We start from the raw sequence: 17,074 nt of genomic DNA on the forward strand, positions 1-17,074 counted from the left end.
CCATAGTTCCTATTGTGAAGAAAGACGGGTCTGTTAGAATGTGTGTCAACTGTGAATCCAATGTTGCATGTGGACCAATACCCCCCTACCACGCCTGGATGACATCTTTGCTGCACTAGCTGGTGGGAAACACTTCAGTAAAATCGATCTGAAACAGGCTTACCTGCAGCTACCGGTTGAAGAGAGTTCCAAACAGTACCTGACAATAAACACACAAAGGTCTATACAGGTATAACCGCCTGGTGTTTGGCATTGCATCAGCCCCAGCCATTTGGCAACAAACTATTGACCAGATTTTGCAAGGAATCCCAGGAACCCAGTGTATCCTGGATGACATGATCATAACAGGACGCACCGACAAAGAGCATCTGGCTAACCTGGAAGAGGTCCTGAAAAGACTGAAAGAGTATGGTCTACAGGCAAACTTAAAGAAGTGTGAGTTCTTCAAAGACAATATTGTCTTCTGTGGACATGAGATTGACTGTAATGGATTGCACAAAACACAGGACAAAATCGAGGCAGTGGTACAGGCACCACGACCACAAAATATCACAGAAGTGAGATCTTTCACGGGACTGATCAATTACTACAGAAGATTCCTCCCAAACCTTTCAGCAGTACTCCAGCCTCTAAATCAGCTCCTGGAAAAGAATAGGACGTGGCGGTGGACAGAGCAATGTGAAAATGCATTTCTGGAGGCAAAACGGCTCATAACATCTGAACAGGTCCTGATGCATTACGACCCTGAAATGCCAGTGAAGTTGGCTTGTGATGCGTCCCCTTATGGATTAGGGGCAGTCCTTTCACACACTGAAAGATGGGTCCGAGAGGCCAGTTGCATTTGCGTCACGAACATTGAATGATGCAGAGAAAAACTACTCACAAATCGACAAAGAAGCACTGGCACTAGTGTGGGGCGTCAAGAAATTCCACGCATACTTATATGGCAAGCGTTTCACACTGGTTACAGATCACCAGCCGTTGCTTTCCATTTTCAGTCCAAAGAAAGGCATTCCGGCAATGACAGCAGCCAGGTTACAGCGATACGCCCTGTTCCTTGCCAGTCGTATGTATGACATTGAGTTTAAGCCGTCATCCCTCCACACATGCAGATGGATTATCCAGACTGCCATGTACAAGAGAAAGGCAGAGGGTGGATGCAGTGGACATGTTCCATACCACTCAGCTCGAGGCACTACCGGTCACAAGCACAGTTATCAAACATGAGACAAGGAAAGATGTGACCTTGTCAAAAGTGTACACCTACACCATGTCAGGATGGCCAGCTACTGGCAGAAAGGAGCTGACTCCGTATTTCCAGCGGAGAAATGAAATTACAACGTACCAGGGATGTTTGATGTGGGGAATGAGAGTCATGATACCCCAGAAATGCAAAATCGAGTCTTGCAGCAACTACATGAAGGTCATGTTGGAATTGTCAAAATGAAGCTGCTCGCAAGGAGCCACTTCTGGTGGCCAGGTCTGAACCAACAGATAGAAAATATGGCAAAGAACTGTAGTGGATGTTTGGAAACCCTTCACATGCCTGCTCCTGTCCCAGTCCACCCATGGGAATGGCCCGCAGAGCCATGGCAGAGAATTCATGTGGACTACGCTGGTCCCTTTTGAAAAGCACATGTTTCTGGTTATAGTTGATGCCCATTCCAAATGGCCAGAGGTGTTTTGCACTGACCCCTCCACCTCAGCTCAGACGATAGTGTCTCAGAACAACGTTTGCACGCTTCGGTTTGCCACTGCAGCTGGTAAGTGACAACGCGCAAGCTTTTGTAAGTGACGAGTTTACAAGATTCATGTCAGTAAATGGAATCAAACACTCAACTTCAGCTCCGTACCACCCTGCCACCAATGGGCTGGCAGAACGCTTTGTGCAAACCCTAAAGCAAGGACTCCGTGCAGCAAAACGAGACGAAGGGACTTTGCAAACAAAACTGGCCAAGTTCCTGGCCTCCTACCGAAACACCCCACATGCCACAACAAATGAAAGCCCAGCCGCACTGATGTTCGGGAGGCCTCTCCGCACACAGCTGGACATCATGAAACCAAACAGGCGTAATGAAGTGCTGAACAAACAAGCCAAGATGCTCTCCGGTGGCCGGGAGCGCCATCTCCAAACAGGACAGGAAGTGATGGTGCGAGACTACAGAAGAGGGAAATGGACAAGATGGACCGTACACACACAAACGGGACCCAGAACTTACCAGGTTCAAGTGAGCCCAGACATAATGTGGCGGCGTCACATTAACCAAATGCATTCCACGGAAAACAGCACAACAATCGAGAGAGAACAGGCACAGAGAGCTCCCGAGAGTGACACACAAGGAACTGTAGAGGACGGTGGGGCAGTAGAGAGACCCCAGGCTGAAAGAAGGGAACGTGTTGATGAAGGTGCTGCTATAGCAGACGCTATAATGGAACAAGCACACACTGAGGATGTTCAGGAGCCTCCAGACAATCTGAGGCGCTACCCAGAACGAAGGCACCGTCCACCAGACAGACTAGACTTATAAACAAACAAACAAAAACTAACTGTTCAAGTTCAAATTAAAAGATGCAAAATAACTACAACAAGTTCTGGGAAATGTTTCAGTTGTGGTTTGGTATAAGTAACTGATTGTATAAGAGAAGGAATGTTATGTTCTGTTAATTACTGATGTCCCCTTTAAGGATGAAGCGCCCTTGGTCACGCGCAGTATTGTTCTATGTTATTCTGGTACTAACCTGTTTGAGTAAATGTGAAGCTCCAGTTCAATTGCTTGTATTCAGAGTCTTTCTTATTACATAAATAAGTACTAAGTGTTAAGACACTACACTCCTGATTCCTGCTTACAAGCAAAAATTAAAGCAGGAAGCACTAGTGACTCGGGCTATGAAAAAAGGTCAGATGAAGCAGATGCTAAACTACAGGACTGCTTTGCTATCACAGACTGGGACATGTTCCTAAAGGGTAGAGTTGCCTCTTTCAAGGTGCGGACTATAACCCGGAAGCTTACAAGAAATCCCGCTATACCCTGCGACGAACCATCAAACAGGCAAAGCGTCAATAAAGGGCTAAGATTGAATCATACTACACCGGCTCTGACGCTCGTCCTATGTGGCAGGGCTTGCAAACTATTACAGACTACAAAGGGAAGCACAGCTGTGAGCTGCCCAGTGATACGAGCCTACCAGATGAGCTAAATCACTTCCATGCTCGCTTTGAGGCAAGCAACACTGAGGCATGCATGAGAGCATCAGCTGTTCCGGACGACTGTGTGATCACGCTCTCCATAGCCCCAGGTGGTGAGGGTAGGTCCCCTCCTGTACTCCCTGTTCACCCACGACTGCATGACCAGGCACGACTCCAGTTGCATCACTGCCTGGTACGGCAATTGCTTGGCCTCCAACCGCAAGGCACTTCAGATGGTAGTGCCTACGGCCCAGTACATCACTGGGGCAAAGCTGCCTGCCATCCAGGACCTCTACACCAGGCGGTGTCAGAGGAAGGCCCTAAAAATTGTCAAAGACCCCAGTCATAGACTGTTCTCTCTACTATCGCATGGCAAGCGGTACCAGAGTGCCAAGTCTAGGACAAAAAGGCTTCTCAACAGTTTTTACCCCCAAGCCATAAGACTCCTGAACAGGTAACCAAATGGTTACCCGGACTATTTTACCCCAACTCTTTTACACTGCTGCTACTCTCTGTTTATCTTTTATGCATAGTCACTTTAACTATATAATCATGTACATACTTCCTAAATTGGCCCGACCAACCAGTGCTCCTCCACATTGGCTAACCGGGCTATCTGCATTGTGTCCCACCACCCACCAAACCCCTCTTCTTACGCTTCTGCTACTCTGTTCATCATATACAGTGGGGCAAACAAGTATTTATAGTCAGCCACTAATTGTGCAAGTTCTCCCACTTAAAAATATGAGGCCTGTAATTTTCATCATAGGTACACTTCAACTATGACAGACAAAATGAGGAAAATAAATCCAGAAAATCACATTGTAGGATTTTTAATGAATTTATTTGCAAATTATGGTGTAAACTTAATGTAATACAACTTTAGGTATTTTTAAACGTTAATAATCGATCAAATTGTAGACTGAGCAATCTGTATTCAATACAGCAAGTAAACAAACAATGCTCCTTTTTACGCCTTGCGCAACTCTCAATAGTGTAACGTTGTTCCAGGATGTGCTTCTTTGTTGCACAAATGGATAACCTCAACCAAATTCCAACGACTTACATCCAGTGGAAGTGGTAGGAACTGAAAAATGGTTCCTATCAAATATCCCTTGAGAAAGACTACTTTATTTATTTTATTTTTACCTTTATTTAACCAGGCAAGTCAGTTAAGAACAAATTCTTATTTTCAATGACTGCCTAGGAACAGTGGGTTAACTGCCTGTTCAGGGGCAGAACGACAGATTTGTACCATGTCAGCTCGGGGGTTTGAACTTGCAACCTTCCGGTTACTAGTCCAACACTCTAACCACTAGGCTACCCTGCCAACACTCTAACCACTAGGCTACCTTGCCGACAACTGAGGAGGCAGAGGCAAAAAAATTAAATAAAATCTGAACAGTTAGTCCTCTGGGTTTTGCCTGCTACATAAGTTATGTTATACTCACAGACATGATTCAAACAGTTTTAGTAACTTCAGTGTTTTCTATCCACATCTACTAATAATATGCATATCTTATATTCCTGGCATGAGTAGCAGGAAGTTGAAATTGGGCACGCTATTTATCCAAAAGTGAAAATGCTGCCTTCTATACCTTAAAAGGTTAACTGGAGAAATATAGAGATCTGCTTACCTGGTAGCCATCTTGAAGGTCCTGGCAGTTGTGTTGCTTCATTCAAAATCAAACTTTATTTAAAATTATCGGTGTGTAAAGTCCTTCAAAAATGTTCAGACACTTAATTTTTCCAATATTTGTTTTCATTATTATACATGAATATTCAGTTAATTTGTTTTCAAATGACATCTAGTAGAAGATCCATTTATTTTTACCAAAAATAATAAATTTGTATGTTGAAATTAGTCTTTGTGCAAGGTAGAGGACACTTATCTTTATTATATTTTGTTATAGTACTAAATTACATGTTTTAGATTTAAAATCATTACTTCCATGGTATTTTAATGGTTTCATGAATGACCCAATTGGTAAACTAACGTTAGTTAAATTGGTGTGGTTAGCTACTCGAGCAACCCAATAGACCTTCAGCATTGACAATTTAACTCTGCACTGTATTGCTAATGTCACATTGAATTCTAAAGCATCATAGCGCTGGGAAGGGACAAGAGCCATGAGAACGAGTTTTGATCAGTCATGGAAATAAGAGCTGAAAACAAATTGGCTCCCTATTTAAAAAAATAAGATGAAAAATGAGTTTTTGTGCAGTCAACTAGCGCAAACATATTTCGTTGTCAAAATTAGATATCATAAGGAAATCGATATGTAACTAACGAAACCCCCCCCAGTCACTAATAGCCAGCTACCTATACTGAACACAAATATAAATGCATCATGTGAAGTGCTGGTCCCATGTTTCATGAGTTGAAATAAAAGGTCCCCAAAATGTCCCATATATACAAAAGCTTATTTTTCTCATTCTGTGCACAAATTTGTTTACATTCCTGTTAGTGAGCATTACTCTTTTGCCAAGATAATCCATCCACCTAATGGCTGTGGCATATCAAGAAGCAGCATGATCATTACACACATGCACCCTGTGCTGTGGACAATAAGGGCCCTCTCTAAAATGTGCTGTTTGTCACACAACACAATGCCACAGATGTGGGGGCGTATTTCTGTATGTAATAAAGCCCATTTGTGGGGCCTAATTTTATTTAAATTGACTGATTTCCTTACAGTTCTTATAACTTAACAAAATATTTGCAATTGTTGCATGTTTATATTTTGTTCAGTATACATTCATATTACACAACCCTAATACCAGAGCCTGGTCTTACCATGTCTTGTTGGTACAGTCTGGCATTGCAAGGTGACTCAAACTCCTAGTACTGTTGAAGGTACTGTATATGCGAGCAAGTGCTTTTTGTGTACCTTCTCACTTGCCGTTGAAGTATCAAAAGCATGATGGAATGTCTGAAGACAGCAGTTAATGCATCTGACCAAAGTTCATTCATGTCTATGCAAGTTAGATTTGGCTGTCAATAAAGATACTATATATTGGCAAGCCACCTAGCTAAGCCTATGGGTTGAGTGATTACCACAACCATGGCGTCTACCTTGTGTAGACTGAATTCAGTCTGTTTTCACAGTTTTACTTTGACAAAGTCATATGCCCTGAATTAAACATGAAATTCTTACTTATGAGCCTTTTCCCAACAATGCAGAATCAAAGAAAGGAAATGGTAACACAATAAAATCACAATGAGGCTATATACAAGGAGTACCGGTACTGGGTCAATGTGCAGAGGTATGAGGTAGCTTCAAGAGAATCTGTGCAAAAAAACAAAGGGCGTTAGTCCGGGTAGCCACTTGATGAATGGTTCAAGCAGTTGCCATACACACCAGGGATGCAGCTGTATAACTTTGAGGATCTAAGGCCCCATGCCAAATCTTTTCAGCTTCCTGAGGGGGAAGAGGCGTTGTCTTGCCCTCTTCAAGACAATGTTGGTGTGTTTGGATAATGATAGGTCCTTAGTAATGTGGACAAGAAGGAACTTGAAGCTCTCTATTGCAACCCCATCGACGTGAATGGTAAACGCCTAACATAGCTGTTATTAGGGCTGCACGACATGGTACCCTTTTCTCCACTGCCATTATGAGCTATTAAACAACCTAAGTTATTTATTCAGGCAGCTTTAGGAAGCTTATGATAGGGATAGGTATTTGAGCTTTTTTGACTGTTCCGGTACTACCATTTTTTTCTGCCAAGTACTCAATGTAAAACATAAAGCTGTAAAAAAAATTGCTAGAACAAGGGCAGCACAGGTTCATATTTTAAACCTGTTTATCTATATGCCAACTTTGAGCATCAGTGCCTAATTTATGATAACCGTTACAGATAACATAAATAATGAGGCAATTTAGCATACATCACAGATGTGCCATTTTAAGATTCATTTATTGAAATGGTAATATCAACTGGTTAAATTATATCATGGAGCACGATCTTCAAAAGGGTAGTAACCTCAGCCGTGTGGCACTTGCTTGTAGAAGGCTGTGCAATAGCATAGCCTTGATTTGTTAAACAATTCTTGTTTATCTAACTGCACTGTCCAATTTACAGTAGCTATTATAGTGAAAACATACCATGCTGTTTGAGTGCACAACAAACTTACCATGGCAACTGGTTTGATACATTCACCTCTGAAGGTGAATTTACTTACTCTTGCTCTGATTTGTCATTCTCGGGGTCCCAGAGATAAAATGTAGCATAGTTTTGGTTGATGAAATACATTTTTATATTCAAATGTAGGAACTGGATTCTAATTTTTGAACACCCATCACTGTATCTTTTACCAGATCTAATGTTATGTTCCCCTATATTAATTTCACATTTCCACAAACTTCCAGTGCTTTAAAAAAAATATTTCCTTTCCATTCGTATCAAGAATATGCATATCCTTGCTTGAAGTCCTGGGCTACAGGCAGTTGGATTTGGGTATGTCATTTTAGGTGCAAATTGAAAGGGTCCAATCCTTGGAAGCTTTTAAGAACACCTTCCTAATATTGAGTTCTGACCTTTGGCCCTCCGAATGGCCTCAATTCGTCGGGGCGTGGACTCTACAAGGTGTCGACAGCGTTCTTTACTTGATACACACAGGAAACTGAGTGTGAACTGTGTTGACACAAACCAGTGCGCCTGGCACCTACTATACCGTACCCCTTTCAAAGGCACTTAAATGTGTTCTCTTGCCCATTCACCCTCTGAATTGCACATATACACAATCCATGTCTCAAAGGTTAATGAAGGATTTTTAATCCGTTGCCTGTGCTTCATCTACAAGTGATATCAGTAGGGGATCATAGACTTACCAGGTGAAAGCTGTCATTGAAAGAGCATGTTTTATGCACGGTGCATGCAGGGAGTACCAGATCAATGTGCAGGGTTGAGGTATTTAAGGTAGATATGCACATGAAGGCATGGTAATGTGACTAGGCATCAGGATATATCATAAGGTATTTGAGGTAGATGCAGTGCATTCAGAAAGTATTCAGACCCGTTGCCATTTTCCACATTTTGTTAGGTTACTGCGATTTCTAAGATTGATTAGTGGAAACAACTTAATCTATACACAATACCCCATAATGACAAAGCAAAAACAGGTTTTTAGACATTTTTGCACATTTATTTAAAAAATAAACATGACATTTACATAATTCAGGCTCTTTACTTAGTACTTTGCTGAAGTGCCTTTTGTAGCAATTACATACTCAAGTCTTCTTGGGTATGACGCTTCAAGCTTGGCACACCTGTATTTGGGAGTTTCTCCCATACTTCTCTGCAGGTCCTCTCAAGCTCTGTCAGGTTGGATGGGGAGCTGCACAGCTATTTTCAGGTCTCGCCAGAGATTTTCAAGTCTGGCCTCTGGCTGGGCCACTCAAGGATAGTCAGACTTGTCCCGAACCCACTCCTGCATTCTCTTTGCTGTGTGCTTAAGGTCATTGTCCTGTTAGACTGGGGTGGAGGTTCACCTTCTGAGGTCCAGAGTGCTCCAGAGCACTCTTCATCAAGGACCTCTCAGTACTTTGCTCTGTTCATCTTTGCCTTGATCCTGACTAGTCTCCCAGTTCCGCCGTTGAAAAACAGCCCCACTGCATGATTCTGCCACCACCATGCTTCACTGTAGCGATGGTGCCAGATTTTCTCCAGATGTGACACTTGGCATTCAGGCCAAAGAGTTCAATCTTGGTTTCATCAGACCAGAGAATCTTCTTTCGCAATGTCAGTCTTTAGGTGCCTTTTTGGCAAACTCCTGAGCGTGATGCCATGTGCCTTTTACTGAGGAGTAGCTTCCGTCTGGCCACACTACCATGAAGGCCTGATTGGTGGTCCTGCAGCGCCGGTGTCCTTTTGTAAGATTCTCCCATCTCCACAGAGAAGCTCTGTCAGATTGACCATCTGGTTCTTGGTCACCTTCCTGACCAAGGCCCTTCTCCCCCGATTGCCCAGTTTGACTGGGCGTCCAGCTCTAGGAAGAGTCTTGGTGGTTTCAAACTTCTTCCATTTAAGAATGATGGATGCCACTGTTCTTCAGGACCTTCAATGCTGCAGAAATGTTTTGGTACCCTTCCCCAATCAGTTTAGTTTACCACAGGGGTACTCCAAGTTGTAGAAGCATCTCAAGGATTAATGGAAACAGGAAGTGCCTGAGCTCAATTTGGAGTCTCATAGCAAAGGGTCTGATTACTTATGTAAATAAGGTATATATTTAATTTGCAAAAACAATCTACACCTGTTTTTCGCTTGAACTTTTTTTTTGTATTTTACTTTTCCTTGATCTTATTGCTGCAACTTTCCAACGGGCTCGAGAGGCAAGTCATGCTTCCTCAAACATGACCCACCAAACCTTGCTTCTCCCCTGTATGCCAATGAAACCCTCCCCAATCCGGACGATGCTGGTCCAATTGTGCACCGCCCTATGGGAGTCACGGACTGTTGTGACACATCCTGGGATTGAACCCGCGTCTCTAGTGACGCCTTAAGCAATGCAGTGCCTTCGGGGTCGGAATACGTCCCGAATGCACTGTATGTTCTATTTAGAGGCCAATTGGCTCTAGAATCAATGTAACATGGAAATATGGCTGTGTGGGAACCCTATAAAGGTGTGTAATAATTTAACCATTTTTTTGTTTTTGACAATTAATTCTCGCCCATATGAAAGATACTTTCCTTTCCGTTTCTGAAACCCTACCGTAAGCCTGTTAACGTTTAGAGCATGCATCGGGGCTCTTAGCATCTTCTGGCCAGGGGTGTTTTATTATCGTCAATAGGTGCTAGGTTGTCAGTGTCTGAATGGGCTCTTCTGATATCTGTGTCTGAGTTCCAGGGTCAGAGACTAGAGGCCAAACCACATTATCAGTACTATTATCAAACTGTACAAATATGGGTGAAATGTTGACGTGCTTCTGCTGTATGTCCAATATTGAGTCGTGAAAAGCAAGGCTATAGCCTTTCACATTGCTTATGGTGGTGTGGTGACTTGTTTCATAATGTTGGATGTCTTGTCTCTGACTGTCCCTCTGCAGGGTGGTAACAATGCAGGACACACGGTGGTGGTGGACTCTGTTGAGTATGACTTCCACCTTCTACCCAGCGGCATTATCAACCCTAAGGTTACTGCTTTCATTGGTGAGTAGAACTCCGCCTCTGGTCCCCTATTTACTGGACTGAGGACTGAACAGGAAAAATGGCTGATTTCACAAGAATTGAACTATGAAGAAATGCTAATGGTTTACTATGGTCAGTTCTCTAGTCTTTGGTTCATACAGCTTTCTGTTTATTGAATCTCCTGTGCAGTTTGCATCCACACTTTCATATGCTAGCAGCTAAAATTAATGTCATCTAGCCAATCTGTATTATATTCTAATATTTACAGTTTTGTCTGATGCCACACAATGTGATTGACTTGACTGGGAGCCACCTCGCAGGCTTACAGAGTGCTACAGATTACATTTTATCTGCAGTAACATTTCACTAATGGGCTGACTGTCTAGTCCAATGGTCACCGATCGGCTTGTCGATCAGGATAAAGTCTTGTGTTCCTTTAATTTTTTATATATATATTTGTTTTTATTAGTCTCAGGCTGTTGGTGGTAGGTGCAGCCAATTCAGCTGCCCTGCGTGCCAGGTAGGCAAACTGTTGCCATTTCATGTGTCTGAAAGTACAAACTCGGCCTTCCCGGTGGGCCTGGAGAGGAAATCAAGTGCACTATGCGACCACTGGCCAATCAGATTGCTCAGATGTCTGAGTCTGCAGTAACGTAGCAGGCAATAAAGAAATCCATGACAAAATTGATACTGATATTTCAAAAGGTTTAACGCCATGACTAGACTGTCAACAAATACAGCAAAGAGCTGCTGTTTTTATGACTGAGTTGTTTAATAAGTTCTTTCTCAGCTCTGTCAACACTTTGTATTCAACACTTTTATAAGCCATAAAATGTTTGTTCTTCCAATTTCCACTCAGCGCTACAACATGCAGTGCAGCAGTAATAGGATATAGTATTGATTGTATTGATAGGCTTGCGTTGTTATTAGTGGCGTGGGTCTTTATTTATATTGAGGAATATTCTAAATTTGTCTAACTCACGAACGCTAGAGAAGCTTAACCAAGTTGAATCCTTCCCAAAGGGTCGATACAACTGTAACACAGACATGGTTTCCCCCGTGGTGGTATTCATACCATCATTCTTGCTAAGCAGGGAACTAAGTGATATGAGCCTTCAATGGTTTCTCCCCTTCAGTACTGTCACATGCAATTGTTTCCCCTGCACTCAGCCCCTCCCAAACTTCATTAGTTACAAAAGAGACATGAGGGGTGCCATAATGTTCATATACTTTTCAGTATACCAATGTTCCAAGTTTAACCCTGAATCCAAAACTCTCTTCATAGGCGTAACCACATGAATTTGTGCATGAGGCAGAAATAATGCGGTGCGACTAGTTTCACCATCATCTGGAAGAAGGTGTCCCTTTTTGGTCAGTGTCAGTGGAGGGAAGGGAGAGGGGAGGGATGTTGAGAGACGGACCCTCAGTCTGCTGCTCTCTCCCTCCGCTGAGACGGACCCTCAGTCTGCTGCTCTCTCCCTCCGCTGAGACTGACCCTCAGTCTGCTGCTCTCTCCCTCCGCTGAGACTGACCCTCAGTCTGCTGCTCTCTCCCTCCGCTGAGACTGACCCTGAGTCTGCTGCTCTCTCCCTCCGCTGAGACTGACCCTCAGTCTGCTGCTCTCTCCCTCCGCTGAGACTGACCCTCAGTCTGCTGCTCTCTCCCTCCGCTGAGACTGACCCTCAGTCTGCTGCTCTCTCCCTCCGCTGAGACTGACCCTCAGTCAGTCCCTCCGCTGAGACTGACCCTCAGTCTGCTGCTCTCTCCCTCCGCTGAGACTGACCCTCAGTCTGCTGCTCTCTCCCTCCGCTGAGACTGACCCTCAGTCTGCTGCTCTCTCCCTCCGCTGAGACTGACCCTCAGTCTGCTGCTCTCTCCCTCCGCTGAGACGGGCCCTCAGTCTGCTGCTCTCTCCCTCCGCTGAGACGGGCCCTCAGTCTGCTGCTCTCTCCCTCCGCTGAGACGGGCCCTCAGTCTGCTGCTCTCTCCCTCCGCTGAGACGGGCCCTCAGTCTGCTGCTCTCTCCCTCCGCTGAGACGGGCCCTCAGTCTGCTGCTCTCTCCCTCCGCTGAGACGGGCCCTCAGTCTGCTGCTCTCTCCCTCCGCTGAGACGGACCCTCAGTCTGCTGCTCTCTCCCTCCACTGAGACTGACCAGATGCAGGCACCATCAGCCCAGTAAAATAAACAGCAGATATCTTCAATGTATGCTCACTCAGATGTGCTTCACAAGGAATACAACAATGGATCTATTACCAGTGTGATCATATAGGCGACCTCAAATTTTGAAAAAAATTTTTAATGTCCCGAGCAACAATGCATTGGCAGGTAAATTCATGCAAAGCCAGTATGTCGTGATAATGTATTGGGTCTATAGCTTACTGCACAAACCTTATTGCTGCAGTATTGTTTTTAATTGGTTAATGATGCGTAGGCTTACATTTTTTTATTGATTAAGTATGTGTATTTAGCTCTTCATGGGAAAGTACTTCTGTTCACTTCCCTGTTTGGTTACTGATGCATCACTTTCTCCACATCTTCCATGTTGCCTGTGTCTGTTCCGCAGGTAATGGGGTAGTGATCCATCTGCCTGGCCTCTTTGAGGAGGCTGAGAAGAATATGCGCAAAGGCAAAAGTGAGTATGAAGCAGCTATCCTGTTTTAATATTCCCTTTTACTCTGATGCCTGGAAGATTGCCGTATTGCTTAAAGGGGCTACTGTCAGATGTCTTGTGTGTTTTCAGGTCTGATGGGCTGGGACAAGAGGCTGATCATTTCAGACCGAGCACACATTGGTAAGCCCTGCCTCAGGCTTTTCGTTAAGGGCCTTTACATTACAACTTCAGCTGCATTATAAGCTCTATTTATTAAAAAAAAAAATTTTTTAAACTAGGCTAGTCAGTTCAAGAACATTCTTATTTACAATGACTGCCTACCCTGGCCAAACATGGACAATACCGGGCCAATTGTGTGCTGCCCTATGGGACTGCCATGATGCAGCCTGGATTGGAACCAGGTACTGCAGTGATGCCTCTTGAACTGAGATGCAGTGTCTTAGACCACTGTGCCACTCGGGAGCCCCATACTCTATACTAAAGGTGTCAAACTAATGTTGTCCCGGGGGCCGCATTCGGTCTTCAACGACATTTGGAAGACTGGACTGAATGTGTTATTTCATTGCTGTCCATCCATTCCATGCCATCATTTTGGGAATTTTCTATGCTCCCTGACTGGATGGCACACAATTGGCCCAGCCCCGTCCGGGTTTGGCTGGGGTAGGCCGTCATTGTAAATAAGAATTTGTTCTTATCTGGCTTGCCTAATTACTCTTTTTAATTTTATCAGTTTATCAGTTAAAGTTGGGCTCTTAGTTAGTGAATACCACTGCCAGGGTCTGTGCAAAGCTGCTGCCCAGAAGAGATCCAAAAATGCTGTGTGACTTGGATGCTTTCATGGAGAACATGTTTCTGTTATTTGGGGGAGGGGGGGTGAAGGTGGCCAATTGATTAGCGTAGCTGTTTAAGGAACCTTTTGTATTTTGTACATACAGTACATTTACATCGGAGTCATTTAGCAGATTCTCTTATCCAGAGTGACTTACTGCATTCTTAAGATGGCTAGGTGGGACAACCACATATCAGTCATGGTAAGTTGATTTTTCCTCAAAGTAGCTATAAGGAGGGGTTGATTTGACCGAAGATGCACTCTGAAGACCTGTTTTAAAACAAATGTTACATGAATCTTGTTCACTCTGACTTAAGCTTTTTTGTTGTTGTGAAAAGCAGAATCTCTAAGACTTATTAGGCTACATTATTCAGCTACAAAATTCTGAAATGCATAGTAGGGAATCCACAAAATGTATTGAACATGTATTAGTTTGCCCAAGTTTATCATAAGACATGAACAAAATGAATCAGTGATTTGTATTTCCTGCAACTTTCTGAAGAGACAATGAGAATTCCCTGTCTGTGCAGTGGGCTTGTTTACCACGTTGTGTAGCCGTTAGCGACAATGTTAATAAAGTCTTCTGGTAGCTGGAAAGGCTTTCCTAAAAACCTTCTCAATGAAATATTAACTACAAAGTAGCCTATGCTTACCTGGCAGAATGATATCATTATTTTTATCCATCCAGTAAATATTTGTTTTGCAAACCACCATCACGTGCGCTACAAAACACCCCTAAAAACAGGCTCTTGCTGGTGCACCGTGGAATTAAAGGGTAACTAAGCAAAAAAAATAAATGTTTTCCTGCAGACCTTAAAAGTAATCTCCTGGTGTGGTTTAAGCATTGCTGTGTACTTAGAAATCCAAATGACTTTTTTCTATCAAAGAAGTGCGTTTTGAGGGCGAAAAACCTGAAACTAAATGGAGAAAATGCAGATTTTATACGATACTAGTCCCAAAAGCGGCCTTGTGAAGGCTCTACTAAGCGAAAAAAGGGAATTGGGCAAAATAAATCTGATTTTCTATGGCCCCTGTGAGAAAGAGGGGTCATTTCTGACTGGAAGAGAGCAACAGACACTACTGCTCACTTCCCTTCATGGATTTTAAAATGAAGGATTGGTGTTAGAACTGTTGTGGATTCTCCAACCAATCCAATGCCTTCAAATGGGTGTCGAGTGCACAAGGGAACACTTCCGGCGACATAATTGGGATACTACGCTAGGTTTTAGTGAGGAGCAGAGAAGCGGGGGTGAGGTGACCAGGATTGTGAGTTTGCCCTTCTCTACCTCCCACAGTGTTTGATTTCCATCAAGCGGTCGACGGTGTGCAAGAGCAGCAGAGACAAGAGCAAGCGGGCAAGAAGTAAGAACCCTCCACCTGTCATTCTCCTGGTTTATGGCTCAGTAATGGTTTAGCTTGCAGCAGTGCTGTAAAACATCATTTTGGGGGGTTGAATGTGTAGTATATTAGCCCTTCCATGCGTCCAGCCTTGTAATATGAAACAACCGTAACTGGCGCTAGCTTGAAGCAGAGCTGAAAAACAAGATTCTCTTCCTATGGAGGATACGCAGTATAAACCTTTTCAGCATTAAGTCTAGCTACCATAAGTACTGGAACAACCTCAACTGACTGAAGTCTCCAAAGATGTCAAATATGAAATATCCCAAAGTTGTTCTCTGCACCGGTGTTGTGGAGCGGTTTTAACAGTTTTGCCTTGTGCGTTCTGCCTGAAAGAATTGGCTGTGATTAGCCACATTTCTCTCATACTGTAGTCTGGGGTTTATTCCATATTCAGGAATAGCAAACAAATCCTACACTAATGTAGCTATTGCAGGTTCCTGTTACCAGTTAGTCATGGAGCTATTGCAGGTTACTACTGTTACCTGTTAGTCATGTGATGGAGACACCCAATCTGGTTCTGAGAAGAGGTTAGGAAGGACAGCTTGGATACAGGACAGCACTCTGATATACAGGGCATTTTAAGCTTTTGTTCAGGATCAAAATAAGTATCCTGATTTTGAGTTCTTGTGTAATACAGGCTTATATAGGCTTATATTACCAGTTATGGTGTTGCAATTCCACAAGGCTTTACAACTTCACTCTTACCTCAGAACAGAGGCTTAGATTAGATCTCCTGCAGTAACAGTATGACTTGTTCCAGGAGTCTCGTGGTGGACCTGTTATTTTTCTGTCTTGCTGGAGGGTTTCGTACTCATGATACCCTGTCTCTGCTCCAGAAGACCACTTATATCCTCACTGATAAGGTCTTTCTCACATGAGAAGTCATCCCCACATCAGATCAGGGACGTTACGACACCAGACATCCCCTAGCAGCACCATGTGACTGTGATGATGCTCTCCAACCCTCACGGCAGCGCCATTGTTTCAGTCAGCAGCAGGCGATGTTCCAGACCCATAAACACTACTTAGAATAGTAGCTACTTCCCTATAACTCCATCACGTCTGACCTTACACAGTCACACACAAATACATGTTGAAGGACCGGTGTGTGTGGTTGATGTCGAGGCAGTGACTCCGTATTGTTCCCTGTATTCCACACCCAGCCTCGGAACAACAAAAAAGGGGATTGGCCCAGTGTACTCAGCCAAAGCAGCCCGCAGCGGCCTCAGGATATGTGACCTCATGTCTGACTTCACGCAGTTCTCTGAAAGGTGAGGGTGTGGCCTTGTTCTCATATGGCCAATAATGGCTATCCTCCTGTTAGTCAGAGTACAACTAGCTCTGGTAAGATTCAAATGGAACTGTATTGATGTCTATCCTCTGTAGATTTAAAGTCTTAGCCTCACAGTATCAGTCTATGTACCCGACCCTGGTGATTGACATCGATGGAGAGTTGTGCAAGTTGAAGGTCAGAATCAGGTCCTCCATATCAGTTGAATAAGCAGATCACTGGATACATTATGTCCTTCCTACATTTCAGTGTATTTTTAGGGTTTACGTGTGTGTGGTGTTCTTGTCCAGGATTACGTGGAGAAGTTAAAGCATATGGTGAAAGATGGCGTCTTCTACATGTACGAGGCCCTACATGGACCTCCCAAAAAGATCCTGGTAGAAGGAGCCAACGCTGCCCTTTTAGATATTGACTTTGGTGAGTATCCCCCACTATGTCATAATGTCAATTAACCCCTTTCACTGTGTCAATTGCCAATTAACCCCCATTGAACTGGTCAAGCTAACAAACAAATGGTCTTCAAGAAGTCGGCTGGAAATTCAAGCCGTTTTTACTGGTGAGTTAACTCTACTGAAACAGTTGTATCGGAGCTGTCATAAGGATTGGAACAACCTGTTCACTGCTCC

The 17,074-nt window shown here is 43.7% G+C and overlaps 1 protein-coding gene across 2 annotated transcripts in view; it reads left to right on the forward strand.

Annotated features, from left to right (window-relative positions):
* LOC124038627 (adenylosuccinate synthetase isozyme 2) overlaps positions 1-17,074 on the forward strand; it is a 28,257-nt gene that overhangs the window by 4,979 nt on the left and 6,204 nt on the right. For both annotated transcript variants that reach the window (XM_046354699.1, XM_046354698.1), the window contains exons 2-8: positions 10,234-10,336; positions 12,880-12,948; positions 13,057-13,107; positions 15,052-15,118; positions 16,321-16,428; positions 16,544-16,625; positions 16,739-16,865. In XM_046354699.1, coding sequence (XP_046210655.1) covers positions 10,234-10,336; positions 12,880-12,948; positions 13,057-13,107; positions 15,052-15,118; positions 16,321-16,428; positions 16,544-16,625; positions 16,739-16,865 — 607 coding nt within the window. The remainder of the gene's footprint in view (positions 1-10,233; positions 10,337-12,879; positions 12,949-13,056; positions 13,108-15,051; positions 15,119-16,320; positions 16,429-16,543; positions 16,626-16,738; positions 16,866-17,074) is intronic.

The sequence above is a fragment of the Oncorhynchus gorbuscha genome, linkage group LG06 (assembly GCF_021184085.1).
Source record: "Oncorhynchus gorbuscha isolate QuinsamMale2020 ecotype Even-year linkage group LG06, OgorEven_v1.0, whole genome shotgun sequence".
NCBI lineage: Eukaryota > Metazoa > Chordata > Actinopteri > Salmoniformes > Salmonidae > Oncorhynchus > Oncorhynchus gorbuscha.